This window comes from Genypterus blacodes, unplaced genomic scaffold (assembly GCF_046128005.1).
Source record: "Genypterus blacodes isolate CSIRO-AG114 ecotype Tasmania unplaced genomic scaffold, CSIRO-AGI_Gbla_v1 ptg000026l_1, whole genome shotgun sequence".
NCBI classification, from domain to species: domain Eukaryota; kingdom Metazoa; phylum Chordata; class Actinopteri; order Ophidiiformes; family Ophidiidae; genus Genypterus; species Genypterus blacodes.
In genome coordinates, this window is record NW_027466839.1 from 1,405,697 (window position 1) to 1,425,391 (window position 19,695).

Below are 19,695 nucleotides of genomic sequence, written 5' to 3' on the forward strand. Positions count from 1 at the left end.
ACGCACAAAAAGGATACATGGTTGCTTTATAGAGCTACCACATCCAAATGTTTGTCAGTAAAATACTAATAAATAAATAAATGCAGCGCAATATTCTTAAAATATTCTGTTAATAATAATGATGTGTCTCCTTTTGTTTTATTCTTTTGTTAGTGTTTGTAAAGTCTGTCTCAGCATCTGCCACTCGCTTAGTCCGCAGCCTCCCTATGACGTTATCAGCAGGCGTCTTTATTTACTTCTGGTCCAGTTAGCCGCTGCCATGGAGGTAAACCGGGACGAAGCGGAGCGCTGCATTGACATCGCGTCCGCTGCGTTGACCAACGACGAGCCGGAGAAGGCGCAGAGGTTCCTGGAAAAGGCGCAGAGGCTATTCCCGACCGAGAAAGCCCAGGGTAAGATGGCCGAGGCGGGGGGTGGAGGAGGGCGCCGGGGAGAGCACTCAGCATCACCCGCAGCATCATCTGCATCCCCCGATCAGCTTTGCAGTGACTGGGCCTCACAGCGAGCAAATCTGGAATCAGTCACCCTGTTCTCATCTGGATGTCAAGTTAATGTTGCATTTGAGTTTTACTCATGTCTTTTCATATGTCTGCCCATTATTTAAGGGTATAAAAGATTAGAAAGTCAATTGCAATCTCCCTCATGAATGTCCCCTGACAGCCAGTTTCTAAAACTATCTGGATTATATAATTTCTGATACTGGAATAATATGAGCAGATTGCAGCGATTGTGATCAGCCAATCAGAATGAGAATCTGCAACATTTATTGGTTTATTGTTGTCCATAATAAGCACTTTTAATGCATGGCCTTGGTCTCGAAGGAAGTTGTGATAGGATTGGATATTTCTTTATTTTTGAAGAAAGTATTTGATTTGACAATGAGCATGCAGTAATGAGACATTTTGGAGATTATTGGAGAAATTTTAATACACACAGAGGGGAAAAAATAAAGATAAAAGGAAAGAAACATTATGAGAACAAGGATATGTGATACACGTGTGAATTACCGGCAGGTACATAAGGATCATCTTCATCATCTTAAACACAATGGTTCTCAATCCTGCTCCTTGACATGATTTGTGTAGTTTTAGGTTGTTAGTGCTGCTGGGTGTTTTGTTCTTCTCCTTTACTCAGTGTGGTGGACTGGTGACCTGTCCTTATCATAATGTACCTTGCCTCTATTTCAATTCCAACCCTTTGTCACCCTCAACAAGAGAAGTAGTATGAGTCCCAAACAAGAATCCATTGTTTATGTCAGTTGGTGTTACAGAAACACAAATGACAAAAATAAATCAAAATAGGTTTGCGCCTCTTTACTCTCCCTCCTCATATGCACCAGCTACTCTTGTAATACACTCAAAAGGGGCATTGTATCCTTTGTAGTGCTGCTGGAGTTCATAGCTAAGAATGGATTTATACCTCGTCACGGGAGCCAGGAGTTCAGTGGGTCGTCGGGGCCTCGACAGCGGAAGAGCGCCAACGAGGAGACCAGACCTGGAGAGAAACCCTCCGATACCTCCAGGCCCTATAACGCAGAGCAGTTGGAGTCTGTGAAGAGGTACGCAAGTCTGATATCTACATCCTGGTACTCGTGGGGGGAGGGGGGGAAGTGTATTCTTGGTTTACAGAGTAACATTGCATGATATATGTCCCTTTCACAGGATAAAACAATGTAAAGACTTCTATGAAACTCTGGGAGTGCAGAAAGACGCTTCTGAAGATGAGCTGAAGAGATCATACAGAAAACTTGCACTGAAATTCCATCCGGACAAGAATCACGCTCCAGGAGCAACAGAGGCATTTAAAGGTAACCTGTGCTGTAAGATGATGTCACACAGTTTGCTGTGTTAAGTTTCAATTTGTGTTATTATCATCTTTTTTTGGGTCAGTAAACACATAAAAACATATTTTCCCGCAGCTATTGGAAATGCATATGCTGTCCTGAGTAATCCTAACAAAAGAAGACAGTATGACGAGTGCGGGGAGGAGAGGGGCGACCCTTCAAGGGAAGGCCAAGACAGTGCAAACTTTGAGCCTGATATTTCGCCTGAAGACCTGTTTAACATGTTCTTTGGAGGAGGCTACCCATCAAGTGAGTGCCACTGTTTGATTTCTGTTCACATCAAGAGTTATGAGATGCAATCTGATGTCTCCAATAATGACCTGGATCTGAGTAGACAAGGAAAAAGGTCGGAAAACAAAACCTAAATTCAGTTTCAGTGCAGAGGTGAGGAACCTGAATGCATCATCAGGTTTGGATTCTGAGGTTCTGTCCCAGAATAAGTTGGGTCACAGCTTGTAAGTGCCAGTGGTTTGCTCCTTATGTAATGCTGCTTGTAGTTAAACATCTGAGTGCTCTTTGGTCTCATCCACCGTATAGGTAATGCTTACGTGTACACCAATGGGAGGATGCGTTACCCAAGGCGAGAGCGAAGGGAGCGACAGCGAGAGGTAAGTTTCTAAACATATCAAATACAAACCTGCCGGGCAGAATGCACTGCACCTACAATAATTCGAGGGTATCTAGAATAATATAGAAATTATTTGGTATATATTAAAATGTATGGCAGATGGAAATATTGTATATGTTATCGATACACAGGTGCAGCTCAATAAATTAGAATATTGTGGCAAAGTTAATTTATTTCAGTAATTCAGTTGAAAAAGTGAAACTCTCATATATTATAGATTCATTACACACAAAGTGAAATATTTCAAGCCTTTATTTGTTATCATTTTGTTGATTATGGCTTACAGCTCATGAAAACCCCAAATTCAATAAAAAGATTCAATATTGTAGACCCATGGTGTCACACTCTAATCAGCTCGTTAACTCAAATCACCTGCTGAGGTTTCCTGAGCCTTTGAAGTCTCTCTCGACACAATCATGGGGAAGACTATGATATTCTAATTTATTTAGCTGCACCGGTATGTATATATATATATATATATATATATATATATGAATTTGGAATTGTTTTATTTCCATAAATGAAAGATTTGTTAAGTCATATATATGTTTTATTTTTAGTATTATGTTGTAGTCTTATGTATTGCATGGTAACATTACGTTCTGCCATCTTTGAGTATAAGCAAAGGATATGATGTATAAGATTTGTCCTTGGTCTGGAAGAACATACTCAGTCATACAGACATACACACATTTGTATATGTCCCAGGTTAAAATATTATTCCCATTATAATAGCATTCACATTGTCATTTAAAACCTAAACCTTTGTATGGAATTGAGATATGGTTATGGACATTATTAACCAGTAGGGGTAGCTATTTAGACGGGTTTCATTTGACTTTAATCTTATTTTATCTTATCTTTCTGCTATAATTGGAGAGTGTGTGTGGGTATGAAGATGTGTGTTTGTATGGCACTAAAACAACCACAACTCTACCAACTGCCTCCAATGTCAGAAACTAATTTTGGGCATTTGCATAAGGTGCTTTTCATTTCATTTATATAAAATGATCAGTTTCATGTAGTGAGAGACAGAATCATGAGTGATGTCACATAGTTAATAAATCAGGAATGATGTCACAATGGACACACACACTACTTTGAGTCTGCAAGAAAAGGTAGAAACACACATTGGCAGCTTTTTAAGGGGAGGGGCAGGAAGAGCAAGGGGGAGGAAGGAGGGTCAGGGAAGCGGAGGTGAAGGGGGTGAAATATCATGATGAACTTCCCTTCATGTTCGTCAGGGGGGGGACTTTGGCAGTAACCATTAACAAAGGTCAGAGGTTAAGAGAATGAGCATCTACCTTCCTCAGCCTCTGTTCACTCACAGCAGCCCTACACAGTCTTCTCCAGGGGAAAGAGCCGGTTTTCATTGAAGGTGATGAGGTTCTGTTGGTACAGAGGTGTTGGTGAATGTGATTGTGTGTTGTTTTGCAGGGAGGTCTGGCTCTCTTTGTGCAGGTCATGCCCATCCTCATCCTGGTTATTGTATCTGCTCTGAGTCAGATTATGGTGAACAGCCCCCTCTACAGCCTCAGCTTCAGGCCGTGAGTAATATCAGCTTTTGCCTAACGTTGAGGACTGCTTTTGAAACTGTATGAAATATTCTAAACATTCTTGGCCTTAAATTGGCCTTAGATTTGAGTAAATAAGCCTAATGTTCAAAGATGAAGACTTAACAATCATCATGAAGATTTGACTTTGTAGCTTGTTCAATCGTCAATACTAAACAATGAATTGATCAATCAAAAATGTACGCTTACTCCCAGCACTAAAACCGACCTCTTCTGTCTACATAAGAGGTCTTATCTGTATGTGTCTGCCTCTCATCCTGTCTCTCTGTGTGAGATGCACTTCAGCAGTCGCCGCCCAGTCTGTGTGCCCATTCACAGTCACAGGGGAAGGACGGTGCCTGACTTGCTGTCGGTGTGCCTGGGATCGGCCATGTGACGTCTCGTGCTCTGTCACAACGTGTGCTGTCTGCCCACAGGTCAGCAGGGTACACCCAGAGGAGGCTGACGGAGAACCTGAAGGTGCCATATTATGTGGGAGATCAGTTCTCCAAAGAGGTCACTGGAATGAATCTGAAGACCTTGGAGCGTACAGTGGAGGATGATTACATATCCAACCTGCGCAACAACTGCTGGAAGGAGAAACAGCAAAGTACGTTTGCCAGAAAAGCCATTATCGGGGTGGATAATTTGTCACTACATTTTGGCTTATAACTCCTGGACCAAACAGCGTACAAGTACATTTTATACATAACATAATCAAATAAGGCTGATAAACAGTTTTTGCTATACAGTATATTCTGTAAGGTTTGGCCTGTCTGGCATATATCGCCATAACTCTTAAATGTACTATGTAATTGCGAGCAAATGTAGGAGATATTTATATACAAAACACACATATTCACAGACAGGAGTTGATTAACTAGCTCTATCTGGCTGAGCTATAGTTACATCTTGGAATTCTTTAAAATCCCATTCCATTAATGCTTTGCTTGCCAGTCATCATCAGTCCCTTGTCTCTGAACAACATCTAAAGGGAATTTGGAAGTCCAGATTATTTAGAGCTCACCAAATAGTATCTGGTGTGCACAGGTAACTAATTGTTTATTTCTTTATTTTGTTGCCAGTGTCACTCTCAGGGCTCCATATGATTTATATCCAGCTCCGGACTAAAATGTTGTAGTATCAGAGCTCTAAGTGCTTCCTAATGGACATTCTGCTGTTGTTGTTGTAGTTTCAAGGGTGGAGGTCAGCAAGAATGAATCAACACTGTCCATGCATTTAGTATAGACTGCAGTGTATTTGTCTAAAATTTGAAAGTAATTCTGTTGTCTCTTGCAGAGGAGGGCATGCTTTACAGAGCTCGATATTTTGGAGACAACGATCTGTACCAAAGAGCACAGAGGGCTCGCACACCGAGCTGCGCCAAGCTGTCTGAGATCTCGGCTTCATTACACGGCTGAGGCTGCTTTCTCTATCCGACGCAAGTTCTCCCCGCAGACACATTGTTTCTTTTCACATTTAATAACAAAAGCCTGCACGGGTGTTGACACATCACCTCTTCCAACATGTTGTTTCTCATCTTTTTAGGTTTCCCGAATCAACAAAAAAAGATATTCCGGCTGTAAATAGATAAGCTTTAACAATCAGACGACAACTCAACAAGCAACACAAAGAAACCAGCACCTCTATATGAAACGTACCGTGTGAACTGGATCGAACAATCTCTGCAGAAATATTGGTGTTGGAATTAATGAATAATGTTAACAGAATGTTTTGAAATAGAAAAGCTCCTGAAATTGCGTTTTCAGATGATATCCAAGCCCTAGTTTTTGGAGGGAGGGCGGTGAGGCTGGAGGGGCGAAATGCTCTTCATGGATTTAGCAAAAAAAAATGCATTATGAAACAAGAAAGTGCAGTTAGATTTAGTTCTGCAGATGTCATTTATGTAGCAGTTGCTTAGATGCCACAGTGAATGCTTCCTCTTTAGTTTCATGCAGAGACGAGTTTGTTTGTTGGTTTTTGGCCATTTGACTATGCAGGACTAAATGTGAAACCTCTGGATTTATGCTCGTGTCTGCGTTCTCCTGAAACACTTTAACATACCAGATTTGTCTTCTTTGCTGTTTGTGTGAGAGGAAATATATGTCCCTGTATGTGTTGCCTCCTTTAACTACGGTCGGGTGACAAATTATAGGAAAAAACAACAACAACATGGCGTGACCCCCTTGTGCTGTGGAGGTATTGTCCTTCTGGATGAGATTCGAGATTCGATCATATCACTCAAATTATCATCAAATAACATCTTGCCTGTCTCAGTAAGTGATGATTCAGCTTCTTTCAATGTTCTTTGTGCACAACCTCCAAATAGAACACTGTCCTTTCTACTTAAGCAACTTTAAAGCCTTAATTTCAAAACAGATGTGATTAGGGGTAGTATTAAGATGACAAGCAGTACAAAAGACAAAAGCCTGTTCTTAAAAATCGCACTGCAATTTGTATTTTATTATTAATTTGATCTGATGTTAAGCGTCCTCTTCTATTGTTACTTCATCCTACATCTTTTGAAGTATACCTTATTTGCTTACCCCCAAATAAAGTGGGGTTAAAGACTAAGGTTACACAATTTATGTCCTTAAGATTCTTTCCAAGGAAGGACGCATTTCTTGACATCTTCCGAAATTGGGCAAACTAGTGACGCAATTGGTGCTCAGTTGACACCTTCAGAGGATGTGACTCATGACATGACACCTAGCTTTTGTTTATGCAAGCATGCACTTGGCACTTGTAGATGTTGAAATACGTGATATGGTCAGATGAATCACCATGTTCTCAACCAGTGTGCAAATTTGACCTCTATGTCAAAGTACAATGCTTAGCTTTACACATACATTAGCTTTTTTCTGTAATTTGTCACTCGTCTGTACATACTGTATAAGAGTCATGCAGCTTGATGGCTCCTCACAATAAATGCCATAGGAATGAAAGCGGTGAAAGTTTTGAACTCTAATGTCTGATGAACAACTATCATAAGTAGTAAAAAGCTATTTTTTCGGCTTGAATTTTGTGCTGAATTCCTTGTATTATTTATTTTCAGAAAGGGTTATCATACTCGGAAAAGTGTGTTTGAACATCTTGCTCACATTTCCCAACATGTTTTTATTCCCAGATGGAAATAAAAAGGATACAAACCCATGCCAGAAATGACTCAGTGCTGCTGTGAATAGCAACAGTAGAGGAGGTGGAGACTAGAAGCCCAGTCAGCACATCAGGCACGTCAGGCCAGCTGACATCAGAGGGAACATGAGTGTGTGCACGTTCACACTTTTAAGGTGATGTTCACCACTCAGCCACTAGTCAGCACTATAACTATTACACTGTATGCAAATGAGGCACTTCTGCTCTAAGAGTTATAACATTATAAAGTTTGTATTTCGGTAAAATATTACACTTTTGTCTTCTTTAAAAAGTAGTTTGTGGCTGTCAACAAGTTTATAAGTATATCTGACAGTTATTCCACATGATGGTTCGGGCTAAGAATGATGGTCTACACATGAGTTTGAGTGTTTAATCAGAACAGACTCTACATTTGTCTTTGTATACTTATTCTTTTCAGAAAAACGTTACACATTTCTGTGGTTTTCGGACGTTTCATGAAATGAGATGACAGCAAGGCAATGTAAAAAAAATAATTTATTCGCCATCATGAAAGTACAAAAACAGTGCAATGTTATGAATATTTGAATATCAAATAAATAAAGTTGAATGCAGAACATGGACCACACTGATAAAAGGACAGTTACACTTAAAGGTGCGAGCAGCTGCAGGCCCACACTGTTATATACTGTATGACGCAACGGCCGCTCGGCTTTTGTTCTCGATCAACGCTTCACTTGGTGTATAACACGTTTTAACAGCCGTGTAAAAAAAAAAGAGAAAACATGTGAAATGACTGTTATCGTATCGCTAGCTGCCACCAAATGGTTTCAATGGAAACTGAGGTACGCACTTATATACTTGCAAAATGCTGATTTAACAGGTATAGCGTAATGGCGCACAAGTGCTTCTTGCTCCAGGTACCGTAAACTAAACTCTGTAAGTCTCTTACAGTAGGAATAACAAGCTATATGATGAGAAAGCCCATCCCAGATGCTGTAGGAGGCATCAGATACACACAATGATAAGGCCCGTGTAGGAGCAAAACTGGGCAGTTTAAAAACCTTCGCCATAAAATCTTAAGAATCGTCCCCTTGATGCATATGTGCGTTTTTCAACATTCCTCGATGTGCAATTCTTCGGAACAGTACAGTTTCTTCTTGATCACGCGGAAGCCAGTGCTGAGTTTAATGGCTTGCCTCACAACTGGAGCGGAAGGAGATTTAGTGCTGAAGAGTCCTTGGATTTTAGGCCACAGCCCACTAGACTCTAACCTTAAAACTAGAGTCAGCTGAAAGGTCGGGACGAGGTAAGGGTCCACGGAGATCTGGCCCATGCTCTCGCAGGCGGCCCCTTGCTCCACGCAGAGGTCGATCAGAGCCCCCCTCAGACCGCAGGGCTCGCTAGCTGCCAGGTGAAGGAGCTCGCTTCCGATGTGCTCCAGGAGTTTTTCGGGAATGAGGAGTTTGGTACATCTTAAGGCGCAGTCCGACTCTTTGGCGTCTCTCAGGCTTCGTGCAATAAGGTCCACCACTTCCTTCAGTATGGTCTCCTCCATTGGATCGTAAAACAGGTCCTCTTTGGATGGAGACAGGTCACTTGAGATGTCAGAGCCTGTGGAGGAGACAACAGATGAGAAACTTGAGAAATTATACAATTCTTTAAAATTATTGTGAATTTTGACTGTCAATTAAATGACAACGGCTTGTAAGTGCATCCTTGTTTACCTGAATCTGAAAGGTCACTCCTGCTGCCACTGTGGGACCTGGACTCAATACTGCTGTTGTGGACCGATGCACTGAAATCTGTCAGTCTTTGCACCAGTTTGCCCCAGGACAGCCTCCTGGGACTGCCATCCAGAGGAGAGGGAGGTGAGCTGCCAGCATCGGTGGGTGCAAATAGAGTGGGCATGGTGCTCTTCTTCTTCTTCTTCCTCTGCAGGATTCAGCTGTGTCTCTGTTCAGCTGTTTGAGAGGAAACAAAAGATGAGCATCCAAAGATTGTGAAGTCGAGAGAAACAGATTAAAATCCAAAGACTGCATCATAAAGTTGGGTTGACTAATTGATACACAATAGTAAAGACAAAATAAAAAAAACTATTTAGAAGTAAAACAAAGAATAGTTAAAAATAAGACAAATTTGGAATTAGCTAAATTACCGTTAGGGTGTTGCTATGCATTTGCTAATTCATGTTAAAAATTAGTTGTATATTTATTTAGACCTGTCATTGTAAGACTTGTATTAGGCTATAACGAGCAACACCTCAGACTTAGTACAAAGACTCTGACGACTTGTCAATATCTTTGACATTGAATAAAATAAAATAAGCGATAAACAACATTAACACTGACGCAATCGAATGATGAAAATAGCGATTGGCTTCAGCTTTGTTCAAATTAGAGCTCGTTTAACAGGGTCGGAACAACAAACCTCTGCAGCAAGAGGCTCTTTGTTACAGAGTAGCTGGCAGCTGTTTACTCTGTTTCTAACTATTCGGCATGAAAAGTAAGCAATATTGTGTCATAAATACTTACAGGTTTTGCTAAGGCCGTTCTTCAAATCCGTCGTGGATGTTGAAAAAGGTTAGTTTGAGGGTTATTGTGCCAAAAAGCTGAGAACTAGCTGACAAACTTCTGCCATAGATCTCGAGCTTCCTCTCGCCTGTCATCAGCTGCTCAGCTCTGACTGCAGCCTCGACCTGCAACAATGTATTTATACGGCTGGGCTACACCACGCCCCCCTCCCATCCGGCAGCCAATAGAAATCGGAGGCACGCCATCTGAGCTGGATCTTGCCTGGTAACACTCCAACAGCAGTGCAAGACAAAAAGAGGAGTGAATAGCAGAGTCCGGTGTTGTTGTGGAAATCTACTGAGACTTGCCCGGACTTGTCACATTCATATTGTTCATCGTTGTTCTTTATTTTATCATTCTTTTTATAAATTAATATATGTGTTTGCATGCGGAGCTGTGAAAGCGCGGAGATTCATGTTTGCAAAAGGCTCGGTCGGTTCAGTCAGTGTTGCAGTGCACAATACATTACGTCATCTGTTTTCCCTCAACCATTACATCAGATTTTTCATCCCAGAGTGGTAGCAATGCAAAAACACACACTCAGCTGCATTACAGGACACTGAGTCTCATCCAAGGTATTAATATTATCAAAAGCAGTGATTTGAATTTGATAGTTTTTGATAGTTAAGACATGTGAGATGCCAAAATGTTGCACAGTCTCTATTATCTTTGTTAAAACACCAAACCTAACACTTTTTCCTCTTCATTAAATGGTCATTGTAATCTGTTGGCAGTGCATTATATTTAAGTGAGTGCATGTTTGCATTTCTCCTGAGTGTTCACTGCATAATTGCAATATAGTTGATCTTCAAGCATGTAAGTAAACAAAGCCTAACCTATACCAACACATCAACCCTACATACAGCTGGTAAAAATGTTCCATAATCTTAGGCATGTGTGTGTGGCACTTAACCTTTTATTCTGCAGATGTCATTCTGCTTTTATTTTTGTTAGTGTTAGGGTTAAAACAGCAATCACCAGGTTGATCCATGCTGCATATTCTTATATTTTCTCTTTGCATCATATTTATTCAGAAGTCTGTGATGCTTAACACCATGGAGGGTATTTATACATTTCTCCTGCATATGTTTGATTGTTCTCATATGTTTAAAGAAACAAAACAAACCTATTTAAACATATCAAGCTCTGGTAACAATGTATATAAGGTCAAACAGACAGATAAGTGCTGTGAGGGTGTAGTGTCAGTAACAATGGATTGTCATCATCAGCAGCTACTACATTTATTACTGCTGTAATGCATAAAGAATCAGGTTTAGTTAGTTAAGTTAAGGTTGTTAGTTAGTTAGATGGTTAAAGCAATGTAGTCAAGTAAGTCTAATAAGTCTAGTAAACTTTTGGAGAAAAGCAGAGACAATTGCTGTGCTTGGGTCAGATGGGAACTTCAAGTTTGCTCTAAGAAGAAAAATCTGGATCGAAGCCAGATCTACGCAGTGTTTTTGCACGTGAGTAGGCGTGGTATGACTGTACAATATGAGAGGGAGGAACTGAAAGACAAACACGTGCAGGCACAGAATGTTCTCTGTGCAGCGCTGTGGTTAGGAGGTATCCTTGTAAACATCTTACCAGGAAGAAAAATGTATAAATGTTAAATACTGAGCGTGGTGCTATAAAGCTTCAGTCTGAGCAAACCAAGGAAAGTGAATACCAACATATTTCTTCTTTCGTCTGTGGTTACATACGAACTTTTGAACTGTTTAAAAAAAGTTATGCTCTACTGGAGCGCGGCACGTAAGCATCCTGAGACATCCTTCAACAATGCCACCTAGAACAGTACAATCTGTACGTGTTCCACCGCCCATTTCTATGTAAACGTACATTAATTTCACTGATTCACTGCCCAAAACACCAAGAACTGTACGTCTCCTCGCAGCCAAAAACATCAGAACAAAAACAACTGAATCAAGTATTGTGTTTCATCCACATTGAGCAACAACTGCAGTATGTAATTTGAGACAATACAAACAGATCTATCTAATCTCTCAGATATCTTAAAGAAATTAAGACGAGGAAAAGTATGCAAGCAAACAAACAAACAGTAACTGGCTCAAGGAATGTTCATTATGCCTTTATTTACAAGTTCTCTTTGTTTTGCTCCGTGCTGCTGAAATGAGGAGTGATGAAGACTTTTAGAATGTGTAGCAGAGAGCGAGAAGGCAGAAGGGTTTTAGATTTATGTAAGGCAATACAGCTGTGCCGAAAAACAAACAACAATTCACTTTACTGCATGTATGAAGTCATTGAAGATATTGTTAGATATCAGTAGCAAAGGCCAGCAGCAGAGTGGACTGTGTGTCCAAACACATTTATTAACAGAAACACGTGAACGCGAATGTAACAGTTTTCTATTAAAGATAGTATGTGTTTAAGGGTTTCAGACATCTTCCTCAAAGTAAACTAAAAAATTAGTTGAGGTCAGCCCATAGCGCCCCCTTCAGATCACATTCAAGTGCTCCATCCTCAGCTGCACTGCCCCCAACAGCAAATGTCACTCATACAACAGTCAAACACTGGTAAAATACTGATATAGCTCACATTATTAAAATAAAAAAGAGGAAACAGAATGTACAAACTGAAATTAACTTCCCTTCCCTTCCCTTCCCTTCCCTTCCCTTCCCCTCCCTTCCCTTCTCTTTGGCTGACTTTTAAACCAAAGGCCACAGGATGTCTTTATTTAGGAAGGTGTAAATCCTAGTAGCTGTTCAATAGGTTTGTACCGCCATTCATCTGCTTCCAGCTCCTCTACCAAGCTGGCCAGTTTCTCCATTCGGGACACCTGTTGATCTGGAAGGACAATTACAATGGTCAGGGTTCCAGTTTTTCATAAAATACACAAATGTTTTTGCATAAACAAATACTAACTTACCATGTTTCACCTGTTTCAGGGTTGAGGCAACTTGGTAGCTGAATACAGACTCGCATAAAAATCTGTCGGAGCCATCTAGAGGAGACACGTAGAGGGAAGATTTCATGAAATAATTAAAACTGCAGTATTCACGAAAGGTTTCAAATGAGGCTTTCAATCTATTTTATATCAATTTTGTACAGAACAAACAAAGACAAACACTACAAGACCTTCAGCCTCACTTCTGTCCTATTAATCAGTGCGCTCTTTGCTTTTGTCCTTGCATCACTGTGCTTTTATGATCAAGTCAAACTAACCATGTGAATTACTGCATTTGAACTAGACAGGCAATAAAGTCGGAGTTAAGAGCCAGACAGACCATCTGCTCCTCTAAACAAATCCTCTGTGCGGTGGTAATGAGGAGCTGTGGGGGGTTCTTCTTTTTATCTGCCCAGATTTGTCAGCAGAATCTCCCTGGGTTTTTGCCTTTTAGTTGATGACATTTTAAGAAATGTGTTTTTTCTAAATGGAAGTACCAGTCAAAACGCCTTTACAGCGAAACAAAGCAGCCAAGCAAACTGTAAAATCGCACAAATCAATGGGAGGTTTGACACATTTTCAGGGGGAGCTATTATCTGAAACCCCTGGTATATTCGGAGTGCTGCTAAAATATTATATTATGTACAATGACGGGACTGGACTGGACTACTGATGAAGCTAATAAGAACCAAGCAAAGCCCATAGTGATGTTAAGTACTGTAGCGTATAAACACCGATTGATCGATTGAGCCTGGCAAAGAAAAAACTAAAATTAGAGTTTTAGTTGCAGGTATTTATTGTCATCATTTACCCACACTTTTTCTTGGCTATGATGATGTTGTCTTGGTTTGTCTTGTACAACTCTTAGAATTACTTCTGGATCTAGAATGTGGGCTCAAAATAAGTGAATACTTTGCAAAAAGAATTTATACTATTTCCAAAATAAATAAATATTTTCATTTTCGGAGATACTGCATGTGGGGGTCTTCATGAGCTGTAAACTTTGTCTGTAATGAATCTATAATATATGAGAGTTTCAACTTTTTTTAATTGAATTACTGAAATAAATTGACTTTTCCACGATATTGTAATTTATTGAGATGCTTCTGTATGATCAATCGATTCTAGCGTGGTACCCTGGCACTGAAAATTACGCAGTTGTTAAACCTAGAATGATGGTAAACAAATAAAACAGTTTTCATATTTAAATAAATAAATAATAAATTCTGTAAATTATTTTTTACCTTCCATCATCTCTCCGGCTCCTTTGGGATATGTGTACAGGACCTTTCTGGGGGGGATGAGCTCGGAGGCGCTGAACCCGGAGCCGGTCACCGAGCTGCCGCTTACACCGCCAGCAGAGGAGGACGAGGAAGACGCCGCCATAGCAAAACACTTAAGACGAAAACATACACATTTAAGGATTTGGCTAACGTTAGCAAACAAGCTAACAAGTCTCCTGGGCGGCTAGGAAGAAAGTTAACCACCGATCAATAGTACTACCTACAATATGGTGGTAATCGATGTGATTTCAGTCAAAGTTATTTACCGTAGATGCCCGGGGTGGTGGAAAACGACTTAAAGATACGCAGTTGATGCTGTTGTTTGTTTATCTGTGCCACTGATTTACGACAATGACAGAATTTACGTCTGTAGCATTAGCTCCCTTAGCTTAGCGCGGATATAACACTAACGATAAGATCTCGCCGCGGCACGTCACTAGTCTCTTCGTTGTCGTTCGTGGCTTTTGTAGATCTACTAACACGGTACGGCAGTTGAGTGTCGCAAAACAAGGAAGTCCGCTGTCAACTTTATGAGCAGCTGCTGGTAGCTTGAGTATTGAATTCAGAAGCTTTTTCACGCAATTAGCTAGTTTGTGGTAGGTTAAGCTTAGTTTACAACATGGATGTGTTACGTCCAGCTCTTATAAATGTAGATGGAAGAGTATATCGACGAAATATGATCAGAGAAGAACAGTATGAAGAAGAAGAGTTGTCCTATTTGGAACCACCGGGTAAGTTTCAGCAGATACAACAATATTACTCCAGGAATACTGCAAATAAAACACTTAAAAACACTCTCAGGGTGGAAACACATCTATAATGTGTATATATATATTTTTATAAATCAGTAATTATATAGTCATTTCATTTGAGTAGCATACTTCCCATGCTCATACAATAAATAAATGAAATACAAACTACTGGAAAAAATCAGAAAAAAATTACCATATTTAATATTATTTTTATTCCCAACGTTAGATTACCTACAAAATGAGATATTAGAAAATGAATTATTTTTCGTTGTGTGGTTGAATATTTCTTTTATCTTAATATTTAATGTAATTTAGATATGTATTTGATTTGGCAATGTATTTTCTCTTGTCAGCCTGATGCAGACTTTGCATAAATGAATGTATTTTTTTATGTACTTCTCTTTATTAGAAACATGTTGTCGTTTTTTCCGATGGTGCTGCACCTTTTACTTATTTTTTACCTCTGCTGTTGAAAGTGTTTTGTGATATTGTATTCTGTATCTTTAGAGAGTGACGATCTAGCAGATGAAGCCTGTGACAGCCACTGCATTGAACAAACTGATAAAGGATTCCGCTGTGCAATTGATGTGCCAAGTGTTCTTTATAAGTGAGTTACCTATAAAAAAATACACAAGTTTTGATCGTGTTATCCTCCTTAACTTAATGTGCACCACAGCCTTTTGTAACTGTTTTATGTGTATGTCTTTGATTGTGCTAACTTGTTTTTGTGCAGATACATTATTGGAAAAAAAGGGGAGACACGCAGACGTCTGGAGTCTGACACAAAGACAAATATCAGTATTCCTAAACCGGGCGTGGAAGGGCAGATCGGTGAGTATTTATAGCCATATATCACAGCTGTCAGAGAACATGAAAACAAAAGGATTTGCTCTCAGTCTTCCTTTTCCTGACAGTCGTTACAGGTTCCCACAAAGCCGCCGTCTCGTCTGCAATCACCCGAATCGAGGTCCTTGTCGAAGGTTTCCGGAGAAAGCAGCCTTTCACACACTTCCTCTCATTTCCTCTAACTCATCCCAAAATTCAAGAAGGCTTCCTCAGATTTAAAGAGGAAGTCTTGGACAAGGCTTCACAGGTACTACATCTGAGTGCTGATGAAATGATATCCAAGACATTCGAAAGACATGTTTCCATTTGATACCGACTTTACAAATTGCTTTTTACGTGATTTCAAAGGATCGGGGAGTTGAGGGAAGCATCTTTCAAAACCCGGCAAAGCTTCACTTGACAGTCGGCACTCTGGCTCTGCTTAACGACATGGAAGTGAGAAAAGCAAATGAACACCTGCAAGAGTGTCAGGGCTTCATTGGGTAGGTGCTAAAGGCCTCATTATCATACACAAAGCTTTAGATTACATGTTAAAAGCTGCAAATGAAATGAAAATGAGAGACACTGATGGAAATAGTACGATTCACTGAAGTAATACTAAAGGGAGTAAAGGAAGTTTGGGATTGCGTGTGTTTTTCTCCAGCCTCTTGATTTTCTGTTATGAGTTAAGTTCGACTAATCACTGTCTGCCTTCAGTGACATCACAGAAGGAAAGCCTCTACCTTTGGAAGTGACGGGTGTGGAGTACATGAACGATGACCCGGGCATGGTGGATGTGTTGTACGCCAAAGTTGGAGTCAAAGACAGATCTGACAAGTAAGCGGAACGGCAACAGATCGGCGAACGACGCTCTTCCATCTTTGAACTGCTGTCATGTTCACATCTGATGTCGTGTGTTGTCAGGTTGCAGGTGATTGCAGACCAGCTGGTAGAGCACTTTGTGTCAGCTGGGTTGATGGTCAGAGAGTGGGACAGAGTGAAGCTCCATGGCACTGTGATGAACACGGTGTTCAGGAGGGACTCCACAGGTAAAGACATTGAACACACTGTGACATCATCATTTTCTGAAGAATGTATGAAAGCTGCATTTAAACTATTAAATTGTGAAGAAAAGTGAATAGAATAGAGTAGGAACACAAAGTAAAATAGTCCAAAAAAGTAAAGCATATGTATGGAATAGCTTATGTCCTGCAAATACTGGTTTGATATAAAGTGTGAGAGTGGACTCGACCTCGTCCTCGTCCTCAACCTTTTTGTCAGTGTCCTGTCGTTATCTGTTGTCTCGGCATGGAGCTGCTGTGACAGAGGAGCCAAATTCAGAACAATTTCGACAACACATTCCTTCAGAGCGGCATGAGGCAGCGCTCCGTGTTTGGCCACAGCGCTGTTTACGTCCACCAAAGAACTTGTTTTCCAAGTACTCTGACAATGGCTGCATTCAGGTTGGCCGTGGATCAAGTCCAACCCCGGCTCTCAAACAGGAGTTTACACTGGGCGGCGAGGGGGCGGGTCCCGGCCTCAGTGCTGACCATGTTTACCAGAATGTGAACACGGCCTGTTCAAATTCCAGGGGGTTGTTTTCTTCGGTGGCGTCATGAAAATACGCAGCAGCACGAGATGAACGCAAATTAAACAAATGATCTGCTCACCTTGTGCCATGAACTTCCCGTGATAGCTTGTAAACACGTTTATCTTATCAGGATCTATGGCGTGTGTGTGTCTGATAATGTCACTCTGCGGTGCTTTGGCTAATGTTTGACCCTGCTGTGTTTTTCCAGTTGAAGACACTGGAGGGCCTGGAAGACGAATTGTAAGCGAAAGAGAAGCTTTTGATGCCAGAAACGTACTAAAGGTGAGAAGGAATCAACCACATATCACACAGCTACACACGCTCGCTCCTGTCGAGAGGTCACTCAACTAACTATTGAGCCTGATTGGTAATTTTTCTTTCCTCTTCCAGTGTCAACACCCTAAAATACAAAAGTACACGGGGAATTTTTATATCTCGACCTAATTGGGAAGTAGAGAGCACAAACCTGAACAAATATTTATAACAGGGATTCATAGTTGACCCAAATCCTGTCAAAGTAATTAAAGGGCCAAAGAGACTCAGACTAATGACCATTAACTTTATCATGTTGTTTTAGCGCCATCTATAGGCCATGTGCTATTAAGGCGTTGCCCTCAAAAGTGATGCAGTACGTTAATGTGTCATCTGCATCTGGTTCCACTTGTAGTCGAGATTTTGGCAAGAAATCACAGAAAAAATAACTGTTTTGGCTTCTAATTAAGTCAAAAATGCAATGTGAAAAAATGTCGGATTACATTTTTCGGCAGATAGTCCAAACAGTTGCTGAAAAAACAAATCTAAATTAAGGATAGTGTGTTCAAGAGGAAATGGGTTGGGTGATAGAGGGGTGAATAGTTCCTTAAATAGAAAGCTTTAGGTCCTCAGCCCCCCCCCCCCCCCCAACAGTTGCAAAAGGTGTCCTGGTTTCATGCTGGTCTTGAATCATTATGTTCCCAGATTAGGTGCAGCATGCAGAGATTCTGTAAAACCGAACCCAACACAGACACCCTGAATAGAACAAGGCCCCAAAACATCTTAACATGGCCATGAGATGAATAACATGAAACACCTACTTTGTATATTAGACTCAGAACTCGTCAGTCAACCCTTGTGTCAGTTATTCAAATGATTTTGGTGTCCTGTCTGGGAAATAGGAGCAAGAATACTGTGAAAGATGAGAGTTTTGAATCTGACACTCACCTTTTCTTCACCTTTGACTAAATAACAAAAACAAAAATCCTCTGAAAGTGATGTGAGAGCTGTTACAAGGGGCTCGGATGTCTGTAACCATGGTAACACCATCTTTGTATTACACACACTGCCTGGTTTTTCCCAAAATATTGAATGATTTGACCTCTGAGGATAAAACTGCAATTAACCTATCTATTCTTATTTGTCTGTTTGTGATGTTTTTTCTTCTTGCTCATCCTCCTAGATGTTTGGCACTTATCACTTTGGGGACTTTGACCTGAATATTGTCCATCTGTCCCAGAGATATTCAACAGACTGCACGGGCTACTACACGTCTGTTGGAAGCATCAGTTTCTCGTGAGTTCTAACAGGCCTGGGCACTTTTGTGTGTGTGAAATGAGAAAAGGACAATTGAGGTTTCCAGCTGAACAGACTATGGAAGGTATTCCCCGATTCAATGTCCACTAGGTGGCACCATAGGCTTTTTCTATTGTTGCCAATGACTCGTCACTATTGCTGTCTGAACCAAATGTGTACGAGTCTTTGTTAACAGGTTGTGTTGGAAAATAAAAGGATGATTGAAGATGAAACATGCGTGTGCAGCCAGTCTGTAACCCTCAAGGCTGTCAAACTTGTCTTTTTGTGTTGTCATCTCAGCAGAACTGAGCCATGCAACAACAAAGTGAATGACACAAAGCATAGTTTAAAGGAACAGGCAATCAAAAGAGGAAAACAAGCAAGAATACCCATCAAAAAGACAGAAGTATGACTAATTACCCTTACGTCACCTTTAAGATGGCTGTTGAAGATGAAGGATTGTGTTTGTTTTTCTCTAGTTTGCCCCCATCAGACATTGGAACACACACTTGATGGCATTTTTCTCTCGGAGCAAGACGTGGGGGATTATCTTTAGGGATATAAGCAGCTTCTTTACCCTCTACCGCCTCTCCTAGTGCATTGGCACATGTCATGTATGCTCAGTGTGGTGAAACAGGACACGGGCATTAGTGACAGTGTCTCCCTATTACAAGGATCCTGTCAGTACCTGAAAGCCTCTTCCTAGCTGTCTACCATACTTGGAAATCCTCTGATCAACATTACCCTCGCTGCTCTCCAGCCAAACGTAATCCTGGCTGCGCTATTTTAAGAATCTCACACTTTTACCAACAGAATGTCTGTCAGATTTACACCTTAGTTTGACAAAGAACAGTCTAAGTGAGACAAGAGTGTTGAACTGAAGGGATTCAAACTGATTCATCTGTCAATTCTTTTTTTATTATCTGAACTGTTTTGTCTGTAAATACTGTATGACAAATGCCTGTCACAAGTTCATAAAGTCCCAACTCATGTCTTCAAATAAGTCATTTGTTCGAACAGCAGTGCGTCAACTCTGCACGTTCAATACACTGCATTAGATCGAAAGGTGAAGTATTTATCCAA

General features: G+C 40.6%; 4 protein-coding genes across 4 annotated transcripts; 2 read left to right on the plus strand and 2 right to left on the minus strand.

Annotated features, from left to right (window-relative positions):
* Nucleotides 1-259: 259 nt before the first annotated feature.
* Nucleotides 260-7,551, plus strand: dnajb12b (DnaJ heat shock protein family (Hsp40) member B12b). Its single transcript, XM_076143507.1, has 9 exons — nucleotides 260-392; nucleotides 1,384-1,558; nucleotides 1,662-1,807; nucleotides 1,919-2,092; nucleotides 2,381-2,451; nucleotides 3,909-4,018; nucleotides 4,462-4,634; nucleotides 5,324-5,465; nucleotides 5,573-7,551. The coding sequence occupies exons 1-8, from the start codon at nucleotides 260-262 to the stop codon at nucleotides 5,443-5,445; spliced, it is 1,104 nt and encodes a 367-aa protein (XP_075999622.1). The 3' UTR covers nucleotides 5,446-5,465; nucleotides 5,573-7,551.
* Nucleotides 7,552-7,657: 106 nt separating this feature from the next.
* Nucleotides 7,658-9,835, minus strand: ddit4 (DNA-damage-inducible transcript 4). Its single transcript, XM_076143509.1, has 3 exons — nucleotides 9,673-9,835; nucleotides 8,866-9,102; nucleotides 7,658-8,752 (listed from the first exon to the last, which is right to left on the minus strand). Exons 2-3 carry the CDS (start codon nucleotides 9,047-9,049, stop codon nucleotides 8,253-8,255), a joined length of 684 nt encoding a protein of 227 aa, XP_075999624.1. The 5' UTR covers nucleotides 9,050-9,102; nucleotides 9,673-9,835; the 3' UTR covers nucleotides 7,658-8,252.
* Nucleotides 9,836-11,781: 1,946 nt separating this feature from the next.
* On the minus strand, nucleotides 11,782-14,319 carry anapc16 (anaphase promoting complex subunit 16). The gene is made up of 4 exons (XM_076143543.1): nucleotides 14,163-14,319; nucleotides 13,858-14,008; nucleotides 12,596-12,670; nucleotides 11,782-12,513 (listed from the first exon to the last, which is right to left on the minus strand). The coding sequence occupies exons 2-4, from the start codon at nucleotides 13,997-13,999 to the stop codon at nucleotides 12,404-12,406; spliced, it is 327 nt and encodes a 108-aa protein (XP_075999658.1). The 5' UTR covers nucleotides 14,000-14,008; nucleotides 14,163-14,319; the 3' UTR covers nucleotides 11,782-12,403.
* Nucleotides 14,320-14,373: 54 nt separating this feature from the next.
* Nucleotides 14,374-18,845, plus strand: ascc1 (activating signal cointegrator 1 complex subunit 1). Its single transcript, XM_076143542.1, has 9 exons — nucleotides 14,374-14,627; nucleotides 15,156-15,255; nucleotides 15,382-15,479; nucleotides 15,563-15,741; nucleotides 15,843-15,976; nucleotides 16,191-16,310; nucleotides 16,398-16,522; nucleotides 17,273-17,346; nucleotides 18,500-18,845. The coding sequence occupies exons 1-9, from the start codon at nucleotides 14,516-14,518 to the stop codon at nucleotides 18,614-18,616; spliced, it is 1,059 nt and encodes a 352-aa protein (XP_075999657.1). The 5' UTR covers nucleotides 14,374-14,515; the 3' UTR covers nucleotides 18,617-18,845.
* The last annotated feature ends 850 nt before the right edge of the window (nucleotides 18,846-19,695 follow it).

What these genes read in the sequence shown, in the direction of transcription:
- anapc16 (XM_076143543.1), bottom strand. Translation starts at nt 13,999, where the DNA reads ATGGCGGCGTCTTCCTCGTCCTCCTCTGCTGGCGGTGTAAGCGGCAGC. An exon ending in AGCCGGAGAGATGATGGAAG is followed by an intron (nt 12,671 to 13,857) that starts GTAAAAAATAAT and finishes TGTCTCCTCTAG; the next exon opens with ATGGCTCCGACAGATTTTTA. An exon ending in CCTGAAACAGGTGAAACATG is followed by an intron (nt 12,514 to 12,595) that starts GTAAGTTAGTAT and finishes TTGTCCTTCCAG; the next exon opens with ATCAACAGGTGTCCCGAATG.
- dnajb12b (XM_076143507.1), top strand. Translation starts at nt 260, where the DNA reads ATGGAGGTAAACCGGGACGAAGCGGAGCGCTGCATTGACATCGCGTCC. An exon ending in CCCGACCGAGAAAGCCCAGG is followed by an intron (nt 393 to 1,383) that starts GTAAGATGGCCG and finishes TATCCTTTGTAG; the next exon opens with TGCTGCTGGAGTTCATAGCT. An exon ending in CTGGAAGGAGAAACAGCAAA is followed by an intron (nt 4,635 to 5,323) that starts GTACGTTTGCCA and finishes TGTCTCTTGCAG; the next exon opens with AGGAGGGCATGCTTTACAGA.
- ascc1 (XM_076143542.1), top strand. Translation starts at nt 14,516, where the DNA reads ATGGATGTGTTACGTCCAGCTCTTATAAATGTAGATGGAAGAGTATAT. An exon ending in GTGCCAAGTGTTCTTTATAA is followed by an intron (nt 15,256 to 15,381) that starts GTGAGTTACCTA and finishes GTTTTTGTGCAG; the next exon opens with ATACATTATTGGAAAAAAAG. An exon ending in GTCAAAGACAGATCTGACAA is followed by an intron (nt 16,311 to 16,397) that starts GTAAGCGGAACG and finishes GTGTGTTGTCAG; the next exon opens with GTTGCAGGTGATTGCAGACC.
- ddit4 (XM_076143509.1), bottom strand. Translation starts at nt 9,049, where the DNA reads ATGCCCACTCTATTTGCACCCACCGATGCTGGCAGCTCACCTCCCTCT. An exon ending in GAGTGACCTTTCAGATTCAG is followed by an intron (nt 8,753 to 8,865) that starts GTAAACAAGGAT and finishes TCTCCTCCACAG; the next exon opens with GCTCTGACATCTCAAGTGAC.